Raw genomic sequence first — 20,750 nt, forward strand, 5'->3', positions numbered from 1 at the left:
TGCTTCCTTTGCTGTTTCAAATTTGAGCCTCAGCAACATCAAGCATGGTAAAGGTGGCCAATTCATGCTTCACCCAGAATGGCCTGGCTGGCCAGCCACTAAGGCCTGCTAAACCTAATTAGGTTTGTGGACCAGAGATTTCCTCTCACTGTATTTGGAGAAACAGGGGCAGGGGACACCCTCAGGTTGCAGGTTCTTGGGGGACAGATGGCAGTTGGAGGACAAAGCTGCCAAGCAGATTAACTCCCATTTGCTCTATATTTGCACATGAAATTGTTGATTGGTTCAGGCAGCAAGATGCCCTGAGCTGTACCCGCATCAAGCATTTATTTTTGTATACAGCACCAAGAAAAGTAGTCATTCAAGATACATGCACCTTTCAAACACACTACCAACCTTGTGTATTATCTGGTTGAACATTTGCACCCAATACTAAGTACTCTAAGGTGGCAAAATCCTATATGTGGGGAGGATGAAACTGTAAATAGTGTCAAGCAATATCATGCTCCTTTCACATCCAGAGATGTACTTACAGTATTCAAAAATTGCTCTGGATTTGGCTTGTTTAACTCTCGGAATTCTCCCGAAGACACAATTCCTTCAGTCATGTACACCAATACAATCATCAGCCACATTTTGATTCTCTGTAAAAAGTAAATAAATAAATGGATCACCCATAAATGGACAACCAACTGGATGCTCTTTCATTTGAAAATCATCAACACAATAGGAATGGGCGCCTGAAGCTGTTCGTGATATTAAACTGAATGTAGAAGGTCTGTGCCTATTAAAATGTGGACCAAACTGAATTGCTCCCCCCATCCCACCATGCAGCAGCTTCACTAAAAATAGTATATCAGCCAACTGCCTTTAGTAACCTTTTATCAGGAAGGGCCTTCCTTGAGGAAGGGCATAGCTCAGTGGTAGACCATCTGCTTTGCATGCAGAAGATACAATCCCTGGCACCTCCAGGTAGGGTTCTTAAGATTACCTGTCTGAAAACCTGGAGAGTCACAGCCAGTCCGAGTAAACAAAACTGAGCTAGACTGACCCTGAGTAGTATATAACACAGCATCCCATGCTTCAGGTCTACCTCCCAACATTCTCCACCATCATGCCCCATCTCCATAACAGCAGATAATCTCCCAACTACTCTTCCACATCTTACCTGGTGATAACTCTCCTATCCCTGTTTCAGCAGAGGACAGGTACATTTGCAAATTAGGACCTGGTTTACACAAAAGGCAGGCAGGGACGCTTCTAAAGGATAGGGCCCTTGCCCTTACTTCACCCCAAAGCAAAGACTTCATTGGCGTTTTCCCTTCATAGTTGACTTGCCAGTAGCAACCCACTGCTAGCAAAGAACCTCAGGATATGGCATCACCTGGAAGTAGTTTCCAAACAAATTCTGATCCGTATGTCAACCACAAATGTGAGGCTTCTCCTCACAATTCTTCCAGCAGCCCATCGGTTCCTCTTCCTTGTCACAGTGCTGCTAGAGAGCTGGGGGAACAAATCTGCCAAAAGTTCCCTGCCCAGCCCCCAGCTAGTCCTGATAGTCCCTTGGCTGCTGCATCCTTAGAGGGCATTCCTTTGTTGGTATTCATAATAGCATAATCCAAGATCTTGGTGATTAAATAATAGAAGCAAAATCTCCAAACAAGTTTTCAGTTGCGGCTGAGTTAGCTCAGTGTTGGAGCGTCTTCATTCATTGCAGGCAGAAGCTTCCATGCTCAATTCCCGACAACTCTAGTCAGGCCCAGGACAGTTCTCTAGATCAGTGTTTCCCAACCTTGGGCCTCCAGCTGTTTTTGAACTACAATTCCCATCATCCCTGACCACTGGTCTTGCTAGCTAGGGATGATGGGAGTTGTAGTCCAAAAACAGCTGGAGGCCCAAGGTTGGGAAACACTGCTCTAGATGAAACCCTGGTGAAGCACTGCTAGTTATCACAGACAGTACTGAGTTAAACGGACCCGTGGTCTAACTCAATATAAGGCAGTTGCCAAGGTAACTAAAAGGAGGTGGTGCTAGTTTTTGGTTTTAGCCAGCATGTTTTGGCCAGCCGGCCAAGGATTAATTGACAACACAAAAATATTGTTAGTGACTGGTTCCTCTGGTCGGATATGTAAAACTCCTTCTGTCAGCAAGGTGGTCTACTGTTCTTTGTCAGCATTTGAAGCCTTTGGCAAAAAGCCAATCCTATTTCAGACATCCAATCAACCCAAACTTCTAGAAAACCTGTAAACTCTGGAATGCATGCTATTTGCTACTTCACACACTGTTATGCTTCCTGTGATTGATTTCCAAGCCTTGAAATTCCCCCAGTGCATGCTGCAGTAACATCCACAAGAAGCCAAAATCTTCTAGGCTCTATTTGTATGCAGAAAACGTGTTTTCTACCCATGTTCCAGAATCTGAAAACCATTGCTGTATCCAGACCAGCTCCTTCTTAAAATCTTGAAAGGTAATATTGCTATGGCTTCATTCAGAACATGCATCCCTCCTGTACTGATGATAAGCTGAGCCCAAATTTTCATAAAGCTGAGGTGCAGCTTTTAATGTCTTCTACAGTGGTACCTCGGGTTACAAACACTTCAGGTTACATACGCTTCAGGTTAAAGACTCTGCTAACCCAGAAATAATACCTTGGGTTAAGAACTTTGCTTCAGGATGAGAACAGAAATTGTGCTACGGCAGCACGGCAGCAGCGGGAGGCCCCATTAGCTAAAGTGGTGCTTCAGGTTAAGAACAGTTTCAGGTTAAGAATGGACATCCGGAACGAATTAAGTACGTAACAAGAGGTACCACTGTACTTCCATTATGGCTCCCTGCTGCCACCACTGTTCCCTTCTGCTGCTGTCCTAAACTTACGTGCTGCTGATAATTGTAGTCACTTTCATACAAACTCTCTCTCTCATTATTCCACATTATATAACAACAGATTTTCTAATATATTATGGAATAGATCCAGCAACCCCATTATCCAACTTTAATTTTTAATCTCCCACACCCTTTATTTCCATCAAAAGCATTCGAAATACACACCATATGTGCTGAAACTCACTCCTTCCACACCTTTTCAGTACAAAGTGGCTATGACCCTGGGAGCCAGCAGTTGTCTGTAGTTAAAAAAAAAAAAAAACCTTCTCATCCAGCCACTTGTGGTATTTTTGCAAGCCAGGAAAGTGACAGAACACTTCCACTCCAGAACTTTGCCAGAGATAGTTGTAGTGAATATCACAAGTCTACATTCACTTACCAAGTTCTGCAGGATCTGCTAGACACCTGAATGTGCAGGTTCTAATGTTGCTCAGGTGTTAAAGCAAAAGGATATTAAGGAATGCATGATCATAGACTATTACACTTTCAGAACGTACAATTATGCTGTGTACATCCCACCCATAAAGTACCTTGATGTATCTTTTCATTAACTGCTCATTCATTTTAGCTACCTTACCCCCAAAGCCCAATATGATAGAATTGCATACACATAATGTCTCAGCTATATTCCTTCTTTCATAATAAAGAAGTGGCAATTTCATTCTTTGAAAAACAACATGGTGGTTCATTCTTGGATAGGAATGCGGAACCTGTGGCCCTTTGGATGTTGTTGAACTATAAGTACCATTATCTCTGAACTTGCTGATGGTATCCAACAATTACAGTTGTAATCGAGAAGAAGTTCAGGTTTAGAAACCCGACATTCCTGGTTCTATAGCCTCTGGATCAACTGGTATGCCTTTTGAATTCTCATGTCAGAACAGTGGGGTTGCTGAATTTATCCCATTATGTATTAAGAGGCTTAACTAGTAGAGGATCAATTGTATATAAGCATAACCAGGAAACTGGAGGTGTGAGAGTTCCGTCACACTGAAAACAATGGGGCTTAAATTGGTCACATCTAACTTGGGACACGGGTGGCGCTGTGGGTAAAACCTCAGTGCCTAGGACTTGCCGATCGCATGGTCGGCGGTTCGAATCCCCGCGGCGGGGTGCGCTCCCGTCGTTCGGTCCCAGCGCCTGCCAACCTAGCAGTTCGAAAGCACCCCCGGGTGCAAGTAGATAAATAGGGACCGCTTACCAGCGGGAAGGTAAACGGCGTTCCGTGTGCTGCGCTGGCTCGCCAGATGCAGCTTGTCACGCTGGCCACGTGACCCGGAAGTGTCTGCGGACAGCGCTGGCTCCCGGCCTATAGAGTGAGATGAGCGCACAACCCTAGAGTCTGGCAAGACTGGCCCGTACAGGCAGGGGTACCTTTACCTTTACCTTTAACTTGATCTCAGTGAATCTGCTCAAATCATGACTAACAGTACAATCCTAGCATCACCTTAGAAATAATTTCTATTTAATGGAATGTGGTAAGTGGGATTAGCAATGTAGGCTAAAGCTGGCTCCAACCCATGTTATTATCCCCGTTGATAATTTTTGTATAATTAGTGGATAAAAGCTACTAGATAGGATGGTGCTGTTATTTGTCCATGTCTCAAATAAAGAACCATTGGAAGGTTGAGGATGCATGCAGTACATAACTTTGTCTGAAATAATGCACTAGCTGAGGAGCTGAGCAAGCACTGAGATGGCCAGACTATGAGGATTATTTTGTGGGTCAGCGGCAATGGCATTATTCCATGTGTAAAGAGACCAAAGGACACTATAACCCTTTTTTCATGGAACTCTATGGCATGACCTGTTTGGGTGAAGAAGAAGAAAGCTTTATGGGGACATTATTTTTTACCAACTCATCAATATGAAACACTGTTGTTGTTGGGTTTGTTTGTTTGTTTGTTTGTTTGTTTGTTTGTTTGTTTGTTTTAAAGAAACTTTGGTTTTGTGTTAATCAATTCATTGAAAAGAAATAGAACCATCCAATTCTAATTAACAACATTTAAAGAGACCACACAAGTGTTTTCTTGAGATGATGTGCAGTGCAATTCTATACTGTACATGGTTACTCTCAGAACATGTTTATAGGCTTGCAGACCTATTAAGGAGAGTATACTTGGGAAACATACTAAACAAATTGCAGTCTGTGACTCAATTTGCCAGTGTGGTGTAGTGGTTAAGAGCGGTAGTCACGTAATCTGGGAAACCGGGTTCGTTTCTCCGCTCCTCCACATGCAGCTGCTGGGTGACCTTGGGCCAGTCACACTTCTGTGAACTCTCTCAGCATTACTCACCTCACAGAGTGTTTGTTGTGGGGGAGGAAGGGAAAGGAGAATGTTAGCCGCTTTGAGACTCCTGAAGGGGAGTGAAAGGCGGGATATCAAATCCAAACTCTTCTTCTTCTTCTCCTTATGTGTGATGCATTCATTGATAGTTCATTCAGGCTTTGTTATTTATATTACTTTTTTATCGTTCTGCAGTTTGAAGAGTCAGGTTCCGTAGCCTGTTTATAGCAGAACTGTGCAATCCAAAACTGATTTGAGAAGAATTATGATTTGACAAATTTGGAATTGGGCAGTTTATGAGTTGCGTCAGATTTGTGCAGTTTGCTGTAGCAGATTATTGGTTTTGGAGCTAACTTAACTGTTTTATGGGGACTTGGGGGATTGTGCAATTTTCCATACAGTGCGGTACACTCTGATGTGGTTTAAAATTGGAAGCTTTAAATTGATTTGTTTCAAACGGGGCTGTACAATCTTCCATATAGTTGGTGTAATTTCATTTATATGGAGCTAGGACTGTACAACTTTTATTCAATTAGAATTTCCATCACTTTGCCCCCAATCACTTCAAAGAAGTGATGAAACTTAAAAGTTCTCACTGATAGACTGGAGAAAACTTTGTGCAGGTATATTGTTCCCTTCAAATTAAAATGATTGATTTACTTTTATTTATATTTAATCTTCCATTCCTTTGATCATGCATGCTGCTGCTATATAAGATTAAACAAATAACTACAACTCAGCAGCTTACATGACAACACCATATTCTGAACAGACACATGGCTTCTCTTTGCAGAGAAACCTGTTTCTTGGGCCAGGAGTTCCTCTTGCTAAATGATGTCATTTTGCACCTAGAGCTGCAGGGTGACCTTGTGCCTTGTAATTAAACAGAATATCAGCATATTGGATTATTGTGGGTGTGGCAGAATGGGGAAACTCAAGAAAGCCTTCTTGCATCTTGCCTTGCGCAACTGCTGCACAACAGTGCTGTAGGGTTGGCCAATTGCTTCTTAATAATCTGATAGTCACTTCTTAACTTCCATCTCAACCCACAGCCAGGAAGAAATCTGGGGGTGCTTATTACAACCTCTAAGATCCTGGGATAACACTCCCTGCATTTCCGAGCCAGATCCCTTGCAGTCTACTCAGAGAGTAAAGCCAGCCCACAGTTCTCTGAATTCTTAGAGCTCATTGGAGCCTGCTAGTCTTTAACAACCCTGATCCTAAGCTGCTGTAGTATCAACCCAAGTGATCTAAGCCTGTGGGAGATTACACAATCTTTGAGTTTGGCAAGCATATACACTCTAGTCCTCCAAATTATATGAATGAATGAATGAAACTTTATTTGCGTCAGCCATCAGCCATAACAACAAAAGAACATTGCAATATAATTGGGAAACACACTGAACAAATTGCAGTCTGTGACTTCTTCTCCTTATGTGTGATGCATTCATTAATAGAACAAAATAAAAAGTTGATTATAAAAACACAGTTTAGGGTCCTGAGTCAGCAGTCAGATAGTGGATCTTATTCTGATTGTGCAAGCTTTGCTGTCATCTGCTCCTCTTGTTCTGCCAGGAGAAAGGACACTGTGGCAGTGATTGAGCAACCTAGAAATATGAAATTTCATTAAGAAAATAAAGGAAGGGAGAAGGTGGCAAATGGACAAAACAGAATGCTGAAATAAAGGAGACTTGGGGAGACAATAACACACATCCTTTCTTAGATAGCTTAACCCAAGAATGAGAAGAAACTGCCAGGGAAGCCAAGGGCATGAGCTATTTACTTTCTTCTGCTGCCACCTACTGACTTGTCCAGGAAATGAATAGCAATATGTTACTTGTTTCTGGAAAGCTTCTCCCTATAGACACAGGTGGAATCTACACACATATAAAAGCATTCTGAAAATGCTTGTTTTAAAAATACATTGAATTTTCCATAAGTCTCACCATCACCATCTAGTGTCACATGTATATTGCACTTAAAACACACTTAAAATGTTTTATTTGCAGCTGAGTCCACAGGCCCTGCATTGCATCCCTCCCCATTCAGATCAATAGCATTTTTATTCTTTTTTTTTAAGTGCTTAAGTAGTGCTGGATTTTATAGCCTGCATAGCAGGAATTTCTGCAAATGAACTTATTTCTGTTTTTTTGAAAGAGAGAGAGCAAGAGAGAGAGAGAGAAGAGAAAAGAAAAGAAAAGAAAAGAAAAGAAAAGAAAAGAAAAGAAAAGAAAAGAAAAGAAAAGAGGTAGAAATGAAGAATGGGAAACCAAACAACATGTCAGGTCCTGAAACCAAAAGATGGAAGAAACACACAATTTGTGGGCAGTTTTGTATATCTGTAGCCTGACACAGATGGAATGGCATAAAATGATCCATTATCAGCTTGGGAGTTGAGGGACAAAAGATACGTATAATTCAGATAAGCGTTGGAAGAGGGGTCTTTAAACTCCCTTCTGCCCACACCAACCACACACTGAAGGCTCCACAGGGTCAAAGAGCACTCTCCAAGCATCACTCCCTGGAAACAACCATCCAAGTAGGACTGGAAGCAGCACAAAATGGTGCCACCCATCCCTAAACTCAGACAGCTGCTCCAGAAAGATACCATGGCTGATGGTATCGAAAGCTGCTGAGAGGTCAAGGAGAATTAACAAACACACAATTTGGGCAGCTTGAATGCTTACATACTAAGCTGGTGCTTTTGCTCCAGCAGAGTGACTGTCTCCAGTGCAATAAAAAAATAATTATTATTACATTTGTTAGTTGCTTTATGTTGCCCAGGGCAACCCAAAGCAACTTCCAACCAAACAACCAAATAATAATAATAAATCACATTGATACTGTCATGAGTTTGACAGTGTGGGTTGGGGACTAGGCTTTATGTCATTCTAAGCCTGGATCCAGCAAGTGTGAAAATATAAGCCAGGTTAACTTTCCATGTTGAGGTGTTAGTCTGGCTGCCCACGCTTTCCCTCAGCTGGCTGCTAGCTTCAGAAAGTCAAAAGAAAGAGATGAGAGTGGAGTGATGTGACCTAGAGGTAAAACAGCAAGCTGGAGAGAGAGTCAGAGCAACGCTGAAGAGCAATGTTTGATTTATGTTTGAATCCAAGGCTGCGGCTATGGGAAAAACTGTTAGGAGCTCAGCCTACACTCGAGTAGGACCCTGGCAGAGACACATGCCCAATTGGCATGTTCTCTCCCTCCTGGTTGATCGTTCAGGAGCTTTAAAAGCTTTATTCAGCCCGAACATCACCGGCATACTTAGGGATCCTCAGAGTCTTCACAGCTTCGCGTGACAGACCTCAGCAACTCAGCATTTTGGCTAATCTACTTTATTTGCATATAAACACACACGGAGCACTGCAACATGGCTCCCTCTCTCTCTAGCATCAGACAGCAAAGGGAAAAAAGAACAAAGGACAATAGTCCCTCTTCACGGAACACAGTAACACAAACATCCTGTCTCCATCACATCCCACTCTGTGGAGTCAAAACATACCACGTCATGTGAAAGACAACAATCCCATGACTGCAATCATGGAGCAGGAATTCTAACAGAAACAAGACCCCTTTTGGGTGTGGATGCTGTGAACCCCTCCACTGTTGGCTCAGGTTGTATACAGTGGTATCTTAGTTCTCGAACTTAATCTGTTCTGGGAGTCTGTTCGACTCCCGAAACCGTTCGAAAACCAAGGCACAGCTTCTGATTGGCTGCAGGAGCTTCCTGCACTCAAAAAGCCGCATCAGACGTTCAACTTCCAAAAAAAAAATTGCAAACCAGAACACTTACTTCTGGGTTTGCGGTGTTTGGGAGTCGATTTGTTCGAGAGACAAGTTGCTCGAATACAAAGGTACCACTATATATGTGTAAATAAACTGCATATCGTGAGGACACCAGAGTCTCTGCTGTGCCACATATCCAAAAACCCTGGAATCTTGCAACGCTTGGAGATTGAGGTGGCACACAATATTACAATAAAATAGTGGAAAGCTTTTGCTTGGTGCCTAAAGATATATGATGATGGTGCCAGGTAAGCCCCACTGGCGAGAGCATTTCACAAATGGGGAACCACCACAGAAAAGGCCATTCTCCATGATTTTCAGGTAGAATTCAACAGGGCAGGAGATATCAGACCCTGAGATCATCTCCTGAGGCCCTTCTTCATGTGCCTCTTCCTTGAGAGGTCTAGAGGGTGGCAACACGAGAACAGGACTTCTCTGCAGTGACTCCCTGTCTGTGGAATGCTCTCCCCAGGGAAGTTCACCTGGTGCCTTCATTATACACCTTTGGGAGCCAGGCAAAAATGTTCCTTTTTAAGCAGGCTGTTGATTGATCTGATTTACAACCTATGCTCTTTTAAAATGTGGTTTACAGGGGTATTGGGTTATTGTTTTTGTTTTTATTAGTTATTATGTTGTTTTATATCTTGATTTTATTCTGTGAACTGCCCTGAGACCCTTGGGTATAGGGCTGTATATAAATTCAATAAATCATCATCATCATCAGGAATGTCCTGGGTGATGTGTAAATTGGGCAATATATTTATCAAATCCAATTTGACTGATGTGCATTTAAATCTGAGGTGGGGTGAAAATGTACTGGGTACAGTAATACTATGAGAAAGTTTTATAAAGTATTAGGTTATTTCTTTATTTTAAAAAATCAGACAATCAGGAAAGCAAAGGGACTTTGTTCCTATTCCAAGAGAAACATTTCCTTAAAGGTTCTCTTTTAAATTCTCAATGATTTTATTATACATTCGATCAGCAGCATCAAGACCAAACACAAAATCCAGATGATTCCACTCAGGAATATATTCGTGGTAAAGAAGGTTTTTGATCTTGGGGATTAACATATTGACATCCTCAGGGCCAGAAAGCCAATCGTTTCCAGAACTCCAGACTATTGTTGTTACATTCATATTCCTTATATTGTATTCAGGAGGTTGAACCTTTAAAAAAGATTGAAAGAGAAAATGAGCTCAAATGAAACAGAATAAGATTTTAGCAAAGTTTTGTCCATTTTTTATGTGTAAGGGGAGGGGGAAGAAATGTAAAGAAATATTTCATAAAAGTTATGCACTGTTAAACAAGAAGAACCCTAAATATGGTTTACAAAGGGGATTTTTTAAAAAATCAATAAGAAGAGTTAACAACAATAATCTAATACTTCTGCAAAGTTAAAATAACAAAAAACAAAAAACAGATTGAGATCCTGTAGCATTTTTTTATTAGCTTGTTTTACTTTAGTTGTTTGGTAAAAGGTTCAGAATATTATTATTATTATTATTATTTAATTAATTTTAATCACTTCAATGTTTTAATCACTTCATCAGGCAATGTAAGCCAGCTTACTCTCTTAAACAATCTACTTTCTTTCTTTCGCCTTCTCACCCTTTTTAGAATAAATACAGCATGGCATTCAATGCTTTAAGGGCAGTGGAGATAGTAAGGGCATTTGCAAACTTTCAGTATTTTTATTTTCATTTTGGAACAAAATCTGAAAAAGTTGGAAAAGGCTCTACCTTGCCATAACGAGCTAGGTTGTCAAACAATCCATAATCATAAGCTTGGAGTTTACCACCAAGGATGCTCTGCAGATAGAAAAGAATCTCAAATGTATGCATGTATCAAGAAAAGGAACAATGGGAGAGGGAGAGGTTAATATTTCCGGTGGACCATACCTGCTTCCAATGGATTATATTCTGCACAGATGTTCCAGATGGGGCTTGGGCTGCATACACATCTACTCGGCTCTGAAAGATAAAACAGCTTCTTTTGCACAACCCCACCCAGGCATCAAAAAGGTTAAACAAGTGACTCAGAATAACAATATTTATAGGATTAGCTAAATATTTATAGGATTAGCAGTGATGTACAGAACTGTGGCCTGGCGACAGCTGAATTTTTGTGTATGGTCGCAGTTTGTTCCCTTCTTGCCTCAACTACTTAGACCAGTGATGGGGAACCTAGTGGACATTGTTGGACTCCCATCAGCCCCAGAGAGCATGTTCAAAGGTCAGGAATCATGGGAATTGTAGTCCAGTATCTGGATGACCGGAGGTCCTTGGTTTAGACAGAACCAGACAGATAATGTGTCTCTGTTTATCTAAGCCAGGCACCATCTACTCAGTTGCATGTTCAGGCTCCTTCCTTGGTCTTTAAGTGGTCTATCCTTGAGTGTGGCCGTTGCTTTTCATAATACATGCGATTCAGGAGGAGTAGGTGGATGGAACAGATGGTCTTGAGAATGCAGAAGAGCATATATTAAAAAATTCTACTCACCAGGTTTAGGTTCTTCTCATTAAATCCACACAACATGAACAGGAGGTTGCCACAAATGGGGGCCAATAAGTTTCGGCTGCAAAATTCAGCAGCAACCGAAGAACCCAAAAAAGTTTTTGGTAAAAATTCTTTCATTCCAAACATGGCCTGCAAAATTTCAAAGTGACACTTGTGTTAAGGATACAGAATCCTCGTTATTCCAGTTCTGTAGAGTGATAATATGATCTTAAAAGTCCCAAATTATAAGCACTTAAGATAAGCCAGGCACGGACACTGCTCTGCATGGCAAATGTTTCTAGTTTACTATTCTACTATTGGAATGCGATGAAATGTGGGCCTTAAGAGAGCCCTAATAGACTATATTATTTATTAATTGATTAAAATTTTGAAAAGGCATCTGCATATGGATTCCAGTGCAAATGAAAATACAAACATTTGTACAATATTAAAACAACAACGTTCAGTGTAATGCGGTAGAATCTAAAGTAATTGTACATCATATATGAAGGACAATCCTAAAGTCCTGAAAAGTTAAAGACCAAGAGTGGCAGGAACAAAGTGAGGTGGGGGCAGGACTTAAAGCAGACAGAATGCACCTCAATGGAGATGCAAATCATCCCCTCCCTGGTCAGCAGATTTGATGGAGTGTGAGGAAGCAATCCTCCTCCTTCTCAGCTGACCTGCACAGATCAGCTGACCTGCACTGTGTATCCTGCGTGTGCATGGGATAAGTGTGTGAGCAAGAGTGCGAGGTGGCCACACCCACTGCTGTCCACAACCGCTGTTGGCATGGGGCCCCCCAGAGGCTTAGCCATGAGTGAATGTGGTCCTCAAGTCAAAAACATATAGCCAGTGCTGAGTTAAACCAACGGTCTGCCTAGTTTACAAGGCAAAGTTGTCCACTGATGCACTTTTTTCACAGGGCCACTGCAAGGTTTGATAAGGGCCTGGCCAAAGTGCCCTCTGGTGGTACCTTTTCACAGCCTCCCAGTTGTTTCACCCAAAGCTTACCAAGAGATGGGTGTTGGCAGTGGCAGGCAGCAGAGGAAATGGGCAGCTGCGGTGAAGGCACTGCAGACCTAGCCACCCGATACTACGACTGCCGCCATGCTTCACTTCACAGCACCAGGCCACAGAGAAAAAAAGAGGCTGACGTCAGCTCCAATGCTTGCCCAACCCACGTCAGGTGTTGATGCCCGGCCTGTCAGGCATCACACAGTGCTAAAGGGTAAGGAGTTGCTCTTGTGGGTCTTAGGCCGCAGCACCACCAAATTGTTTACCACTACAGGGTATTCCGCTCTGGATCTGTATAGTGAAGACTCAGAAGAACTGCATACCTTGATTTGCACTTCATGAAGCAGGGAGAGCTTTGCCAGAGGAGTTTTAGCATATTTCACTGTGGCAACAGGACCCAAGGCAATGTACAGCTTGATTTTTGCAGCCAGTCGAGGATTGGTAGAAAAAGCTATAAAAGCTGAGGGGAAGAAAGAGGAGAGAGGAACAGGTTTTGTCATCAAAGAAAGGAACTGGGGGGGGGAGTTTAATGGTAAACTTTAAAAACTGGTTTGTTGACATTTTTGCTTCTAGGGACAAGGCAAAGCCAGGACCCCACACCCCACCCATCACACAACTACAAGCAAACAAGTTTAGCAAAATTGTCATCTACAACTTCATATTTCACTGCATGTGGCTATGCAGAGGAACCTTTAAATAGGTTGCAATTCTAGGCTTGCCTATTTGTTTTACGTGTACCTGCTGGTCAAGTTGCAAGCTTTTGAACTTACCTATGGTGGTTCCTTGTGAATGGCCAATATAAAACAGTTGTTTCTGTCCAGTTTTCTGCAGAACATAATCTATAGATGCCGGAAGGTCATATTTTGCCATCTGATCAAAGCTGGGGGGGGGGGGAAATATTATCCACATTAAGCTGGCTTCATGGGGATAACAAAGCACTTTCCAGACTCTTTGAATTCCAGAATGTTATGTCAGGACTATTATCTTCCCATTTGCACTGTGCTCAGTAACTGCAGATACTCTGAGGTTACTGAGAGAAGAGGGCCTAACATTATGATCTTTTCAGGACAATAGATGCTGATGTGATCAATGCATTCTCCAATGTGGGGCTGTCTGTAATGAGAGCTTTATAGCTGGGGCAGGAATGCTGCTGCCAGACTGCATACTTTTGCTGTGCAACAATCAGGTTACCTGAATTCCCAGAACTCCACTGATCTGGGTGAAAGAAAGTGATGTCTTCTGGACCAGCTGTTCCCTCGGCTGTTTCCTAGCCAAACATCATAGCCAGCATCAGCTAGCATGAATGCCAGGCTGTTATGAGGAAGGTTTTGGAACCAGTTTGCAGCATCTACAAGCAAGCCATGCTGCAGAAATACTACTGGCCTTGGCCCTGAAAGAAAGGAAAAGAGAGGGACGCTGAACAATCTGGGGGATGCTTTGACTGGGCCCATTTTTATGACGCAGTAATTTTCCACAGGTACAGCTTCAACTTGCACACACAGTATATCAGGGACAGGGAAAGAATTTGGATAAATGTCTTCAGAACATGAGAAGATTCTTGTATGATTGGCATGTTCATTTGTTTACTATTTAATAGCACATCCAAGGACAGATGATAAAGTGAGTTGAAATTTTACATTCCTCTTCCTAAACGGACAGGATATTTAGCACATGCCACCCGTCTACTGTTGAAACGCATCAATAGTATCCTCATCTTCCATTTCCAACTGTGCAGGTGTATCTGTTTCATTAATTGGTCGTCCATCAAGTCTGAATCTAAACTGTCTCATTGACAAACCCTGCCTCTCACAATAGGCCTTCATTAGTTTACTTAGTGGTGTGTTGCATTTTGTTTTACTTTTAAATTGCTATGGTCATTCTCCGTTTTTTACTCCTTCCTTGGGCTTCTCCTAGGACATGGTGCCGCGTCAGGCAGGGACCTCTCAAGGAGCCAGTCCCCGCATGCTCGGAGCCCCCGGCTTCCTGCACTCTCCTCTCCCACCCCCTTTCTGGCCTCCCATCATTATCTTTGAACTTTGGCAAGCTCAAAGGCAATGATGTCGGAGGATTCCATAGGAAACAGAAGCAGAAATTGTTGATATTCACTTCTTAGTCCCATGTCCAGAGCAGAAATCAATCCAGCAAATACAATTGGCATTTGCTGTTGTTTTCAGTCCACAAATGATATGTAATTGATTACTACACACACACACACACACACACACACACACACACACACACACACACACGACTTGCATTTCCTCTGCATTTAAATAAATGGTGTGGAATAATGTAACAATAAAATGATTACCTCTGTAATTATGTAAAATTCTGCCAGAGGACAGTGAAAGGAATAACTTAGTTTTGTCAGAAGCTGAACTGCAGAATGGAAACAGTGCTGAATGCAATGAATGCAGGTCATAATTGAAATTGATGATTTTTTACATCACCACTCAATGGTAACTTTTGTCCTGTAATATATCACTTGCTGCTATATTAGATTATGGATCTATTGCTAAATACATATCTGGAAAAGTCTGTATGTCTATTGTAACTACTGGCTGCAAATATTTTGACATGCTCTATCTGAGCTAACCTGTCCCCAGTAGCAGTGATGCCACTCTAATTTTTAACTCCACTTTCAGTGCCCCAGACATGCACAGAGAAGGGTCAGATGAGTGGGAGTGGGGAGCAGAGGAAAGTTGAGCAATTTTAAAATTCAGGAGGCAAACTAGATATTTATACACAGATTGAAGGGAGGGGGGAAATGATTCCCCCTTTAAAAGCATATTAATTCTTAAGCATTGTTAAGTCTTCATGGAAATCAAGCAAATAAGAATTTATAGTACAAACTCGCGCCTGGGTCCGGCCTGTCAGCTCTGCCATGTGGAATTCTGAAGATGGTAAGTATATAGCCATCGTCTGTCGTGACATCATGTTCTTCAGCAGGGTATTCCCAGTACTCGATGAGTGATTTCTACAGGGACACACACAATATTTAAAATCAGTTTGAGAAGCTTTAAAAGGCTCTGCTACAAGTAAGTATTGTAAGTATTCTGTCACAGCTCATAGGGTCTGGAGGAGGAGTAAAATCCAGACACAGCCATGTGAATGAGAGCACGCCTTGCTCATGCATTCCCTTCTTTTTCACTTCCTCTCACATCTTTGACAATGTTGTGGGAGGCAAGAAAGGAGCATACCATGTATGGGGAAGGGGGAAGAAAAGAATCTGCCTCGCCCTCTTTGTACAGAACAATGGTAGTAATAATCTGGCCCTCACCCATCCCTCATAACGTTTCTTTTTAGGGATGCTTCTCTTTTTCCAATGATAATAATCATTGTGGCCCCTAGAAGCTTTCCAACTTGTGTGTCCCCTGGAGTAGATCTGAGCTCAGTCAGTGTGGAATGATGTTTGGCAAAGAACAGGTCACACATTTTGTGGGCTGAACCCATTTAACTGATCCCCTAATGGGCTTCTCTCATTCTGTGTCTTGAGGAACATTCCCTGCTTTACATTACTTACCGCATTTAAAGTGGCTTCATAATCAACCGATCTATCCCCAATAAGTCCATAAGCTAATGCAGAGCCATAAACCAAGCAGATGAGAATGGAAGCCCACGACATCGTCTGTTTGCCTGTTGGGAATGGATCTTAATTAGCACACCCAAATTTGATGAGTTTGAGCTAACTTCACATGCGTCAATGTTATGCGTTCTCAAGGCTTCTAAAACAATCAGCTTGGCGTCTTTCATCGGGTCATTGCACTTCAGGTAAGTCGACAGTGTTTTCAAAGAAAGAAGTGAATTAACTGCTCTTAGGAGCACCATCCTGGGACGCAGGTGGCACTGTGGGTTAAACCACAGAGCCTAGGACTTGCCGATCAGAAGGTTGGCGGTTCGAATCCCTGCGATGGGGTGAGCTCCTGTTGCTCGGTCCCTGCTCCTGCCAACCTAGCAGTTCGAAAGCACGTCAAAGTGCAAGTAGATAAATAGGTACCGCTCCGGCGGGAAGATAAACGGCGTTTCCGTGCGCTGCTCTGGTTCGCCAGAAGCAGCTTCATCATGCTGGCCACATGACCCGGCCAATAAAGCGAGATGAGCGCCGCAACCCCAGAGTCAGTCACGACTGGACCTAATGGTCAGGGGTCCCTTTACCTTTACCTTTTAGGAGCACCGTCCTAGACAGAAATCAACACTCAGCAGATAAGAAGTATTGCAATGTTGGCCACTTATTAAAGTTTGCAAGAACAAAGAAATTAACAGTACCTCCAATTTGGTCCCCTTCTGCAATAACAAAAATAAACAAAGCACTTCCTGTCAAATAACATGTTACATTAGCTGCGTATCTGTGCCTTTAGGTTTCTACCCTTCCCCCTACACAGCAGCAAACCAGATCAGCAATAGGGAAAAATAAGTTCTCATCGAAGTGAAAATTAGAGGGGTTTTTCCTCAATGCAGATTGTAGGCACTGAGGGGTCGGTTGGGTGGTCTGAATCAGGACTGGAGCAGGTGGGTTAAAGTCACCCTAACACCATACTAGGGTCCCTATCTACATCAGGGTCCCTATGCTTACAATCTGTATAAAACAAACAAACCAGCCCTGCATTTAAAGGCACAGATATGGAGCTAAACGTACCATATTGTTTGGCCCTTGTATGAAACATGGCTACCGCTGCAACTCAAGTTTTCTCCATCCATATACATTTTCCACATTATATATAATAGGTCTCTCTTCTGCAGTAGGCAGCGACCATCAGTTTTCTGTCAACCTGCCCCTCTCTGTGTAGAGAGAGGACATCTTCTACGCCTATAGCAGAATCCATGTGCTGTACACATTGTGTGTGAACGATAAATCTAGAATTAAAAACATCTTTGATCTAACCGTATACACACTTATACACACCCTGGACAGTTCCGAGAACCTTACCTCTGAAGATCCGATGCTTCTAAATGGTTCAACTGCAAAAACAGCAGCACCTGCAAAAGTCAGAAAATGCTAGTAAACCTAATGAAGGGCAGAGCTAAAACATTTAAGATGGCAAAAGGGAGCCACAGTTCTCTCACTACATACCGTTTAGAATAAACTGTGTCTCTTGTTGACCGAGCCTTTCTAATATATAAACTGTGGAGCTCAGGGGCTAGGGAGGGGCTAGGGAGGGGAGAAGAATGCAGGGGTGATGTAAATAACTGTGACACTGTCTTGGCTATCAAAAGACAACAAGCCACTTGAGATAAGAGCTTCTTACAGTTTAAGCAACCACTTGGGTCGGTTCTGCTTACATCCCCCTTTCCTCCTCCCAAAAAATATTTAAGTACACTTTTAAAAAATGATACATCTAACATCTTTAGATCCCAGTTAACCTTCATGAAAAGGTTAGCTCATAAATCAGAGCAGTTGCGTGCGTTTGGACAGCCAATTAATTGTTGGCTTCCAGAGGCTATTTTGAGAGCTTTTGTCAAACAAGGTTAATGTTAATCTCAAAGTTAATTTTAGGATTAACATTAATCTTAAAGCAGGGTTTGTATAAATAAGAGAATGAAGAAATCAGTAAACCATGCTGTTTCAAAATCACAGCCTTGTGGTGATCCTTCAGTAGAATGGGGCAACTCTGCAAGGGTTTCCCCCTGTTCTTACCTGTGGACAACTGGTGGGATAAGGATGTGTCAGTAAGGTCAGACATCTGCCCAGGCTGACAGCCCAGGCACTAGCATTCAGTGCACTGCCAAGTTGCACCCCTACAACTGACTGCCACGTCAGACTGGACTATTACCTTTGCACCATGTACAAAGCACTTTTTTTAAAATGGGGGAAAGAAGCAAAGGTTCAGCCAGAGCAGTAAACAGCTGCTGGTGGTGCTAAGCAAACTCAGCTAAGCCAGTTAAAAAAAAACACCCTGCTGCAATGCCCCCACCTACCAAACGTCAAAATGAGGGTGGCCTTCACATCGGCAAGATTAAATGTCCTTCCACGAGCAGATTGGATGGGCTGAAACAAAGGAATTCCTAAGAAGGACAGAGCTTGTGGTTTAGTCAATAGAAGATATAATTCATGAATGCCCTTTTTATAATGATCTTAGAAACAATTGCAGGTATATTTACCCATTGTTAAGATCACAGAAGGGAAGCTGATCCCTAGCAAAGACCTGTTTTCTGCTGTCTGATTTAGTATATACTTCAGAATATCTAAGTTTCCTGCTTCAAAAAAAATCTGTGCTATTAAATTTCAAATCTCCTGCTTCAAAAAAAATCTGTGCTATTAAATTTAAAAATTAAGAAGCAGAAATGTAAATCTCAATAATAATAATAATAATACTTTTGTTATTGTTTTCATGTGTAGAATGGCTGTCTGCTAACACACAATAAATTGACTTGGCTTGGCCCAGTCTTTCTGTGTGGCCTTCTTGCTCTTCTGCCGTCTATTCATCACTACACCATTTCAGGTCATAGACTCCAGGGGTTGGGGCTGGTGAGGTCCAGCGGGCAGCAATACAGAGGAGCAGCAACCGTAGTGCCAAGGATTAAGTCATCCCAAGCCCCAGCCTGATCGAGTCAACCCAACCCTAAAAACTCTGATACCCCATAATTAAATACAATATACTCCCATAGAGACTACCTTACACTGCGTTTAAAACCAAAATTGCATTTGGATAAAACCTGTTTCTCAGGCGGCTAGTCCTAGTCTTTATAACCGTGTACCTTCTTCCAGAAGGCAGAAGCTGAAATAGATAATTTCCGGGATGTGCACTATCCTGCACTATCTCTACAGCTTTCTTAAGACACCTGGCAGCATAGATTTGATCCAAGGTGGTAATGGGGAACCCAATTATTCTCTCTGCAGTCTTTACAACCCTGGACAGCATTGTTTTTCCCCTGACTGTGCAACTCCCAAGCCACACAAGCATTCACATTTAATACTTGGGTCAGAACCAAAGACCAGGTTCAGTTCTTCTTTTATATCATGCTTGATATTTTAGGCCACTGTGTCTACAAAAAATTATTTAAGTGCCCTGGCTTCCTCAGTGCGAGTCTGGGTTTCATATTCTACACTTGCCTAGTTGTTTCTATTCCCCGATTCTGCAAACTGGGAATTTGTTGCATGTGATTAAACAGTATAAGAAAAGTGTGTGCAAGTGTCACAGTGCCTAACTTCTACAATCAATACGCTTCTAAAACCATCAATACGCTTCTGCAGTCAATACGCTTCTGAGAGATCTCTAAAGAATAGAAAACACACAGGGAGAGCAAGAGAGAATAAATATACAGTGGTACCTCTGGTTACATACTTAATTTGTTCCGGAGGTCCGTTCTTAACCTGAAACTGTTCTTAACCTGAAGCACCACTTTAGCTAATGGGGCCTCCTGCTGCCGCTGCACCACCGCTGCACAATTTCTGTTCTCATCCTGAAGCAAAGTTCTTAACCCGAGGTAATATTTCTAGGTTAGCGGAGTTTGTAACCTGAAGCGTATGTAACCCGAGGTACCACTGTATGTTACTTGGCACATTCTTCTGTACGGAGGTGTAGCTAAACTGCATTAACTTATTTGCTGCTGCAACTGTGAAGAACAATTCCAAAGGATACGCCTGCCCTCTTCTGGCCATACATAGTATCAGTTCACACAGTGACAAATATTTCTCATTCACTATGGATACATACAAATTTCACAAACCAATGCATAGTTATAATAATAAAAAAAGGAATTGGATACATATCCCAAGTTAAGCACTTTCTAGTCCTGCTGAATTCAGTGTTAAGCACAATCTAAACTCTTCAACTAGGGATGGGCAATGTCTCAATTTCAATTTCTCCGTTTCTAATTTTTATCATCTTAAATTCAGTTATGTTAGCATACCATTTTGCAAGGTGGGGCAGAGAGAATTAAAGTCCTCACAGATGTTCATCAGCATTTTGGTATGCACCTCTCCTAATATACCCATTTTTCTATGCACTTTCCCCAAATATAGATACAAATAGCCTCCCAGAGTGGGTGGGACAACCCAGTCAGATGGGTGAGGTACCTCATCATCATCATCATCACTGCTGCTGCTTCAAAGTGGTTTGCCCTAATATAATGCATTTTGTATGTTATTCTTACTAATATAGGCATATGTGCACATTTTACCCTGGTGTGCATTTTTATACACATGGTTTGGCTAGAGAACTGCACAGCAAAGCTCAGAGAAGTTTAAATTTCCCAGGATGGCTGCATCTTGTTTGCACATTGTTTTGGAAAGTGAAAATAGGGCAGATTCATTCTTAAATGTGAACTGCATCGTGC

General features: G+C 42.2%; 2 protein-coding genes and 1 pseudogene across 6 annotated transcripts in view; all 3 read right to left on the reverse strand.

Moving 5' to 3' along the window:
• Positions 1-3,283, reverse strand: part of LOC308586152 (putative lysosomal acid lipase/cholesteryl ester hydrolase) — a 32,578-nt gene extending 29,295 nt beyond the window's left edge. Inside the window, exons 1-3 of the mRNA XM_081192429.1 lie at positions 3,263-3,283; positions 3,049-3,122; positions 534-644 (exon numbers count right to left, since the gene is read on the reverse strand). Of these exons, the coding sequence (XP_081048555.1) occupies positions 534-644; positions 3,049-3,051 (114 nt within the window). The 5' untranslated portion in view covers positions 3,052-3,122; positions 3,263-3,283. The remainder of the gene's footprint in view (positions 1-533; positions 645-3,048; positions 3,123-3,262) is intronic.
• Positions 3,284-9,799: 6,516 nt separating this feature from the next.
• Positions 9,800-18,408, reverse strand: LOC308584745 (lysosomal acid lipase/cholesteryl ester hydrolase-like). Of its 4 annotated transcripts, none has more exons than XM_081189765.1 (11): positions 18,390-18,408; positions 17,401-17,450; positions 15,997-16,109; positions 15,327-15,450; positions 13,665-13,863; positions 13,244-13,353; positions 12,797-12,933; positions 11,460-11,606; positions 10,859-10,930; positions 10,700-10,768; positions 9,800-10,126 (listed from the first exon to the last, which is right to left on the reverse strand). In XM_081189765.1, exons 3-11 carry the CDS (start codon positions 16,096-16,098, stop codon positions 9,893-9,895), a joined length of 1,194 nt encoding a protein of 397 aa, XP_081045891.1. In that variant the 5' UTR covers positions 16,099-16,109; positions 17,401-17,450; positions 18,390-18,408; the 3' UTR covers positions 9,800-9,892. The 4 variants fall into 4 exon arrangements, with proteins under 4 accessions (XP_081045891.1, XP_081045892.1, XP_081045889.1 ...); XM_081189766.1 differs by lacking the exon at positions 18,390-18,408 and adding an exon at positions 18,109-18,226 and having other exon boundaries at positions 15,333-15,450; XM_081189763.1 differs by lacking the exon at positions 18,390-18,408 and adding an exon at positions 18,109-18,226.
• Positions 13,874-14,895, reverse strand: LOC308586123 (small ubiquitin-related modifier 3 pseudogene; annotated as a pseudogene). Its single transcript has 2 exons — positions 14,785-14,895; positions 13,874-14,383 (listed from the first exon to the last, which is right to left on the reverse strand). The product of its transcript is annotated as a small ubiquitin-related modifier 3 pseudogene (transcript).
• Positions 18,409-20,750: the final 2,342 nt, after the last annotated feature.

This window comes from Podarcis bocagei (genome assembly GCF_964188305.1).
Source record: "Podarcis bocagei genome assembly, chromosome: 4".
In the NCBI taxonomy this organism is placed as follows: Eukaryota; Metazoa; Chordata; class Lepidosauria; order Squamata; family Lacertidae; genus Podarcis; species Podarcis bocagei.

What these genes read in the sequence shown, in the direction of transcription:
- LOC308584745 (XM_081189765.1), bottom strand. Translation starts at nt 16,098, where the DNA reads ATGTCGTGGGCTTCCATTCTCATCTGCTTGGTTTATGGCTCTGCATTA. An exon ending in TTCACAAGGAACCACCATAG is followed by an intron (nt 12,934 to 13,243) that starts GTAAGTTCAAAA and finishes TCTTCCCCTCAG; the next exon opens with CTTTTATAGCTTTTTCTACC. An exon ending in ATATAATCCATTGGAAGCAG is followed by an intron (nt 10,769 to 10,858) that starts GTATGGTCCACC and finishes TTCTATCTGCAG; the next exon opens with AGCATCCTTGGTGGTAAACT.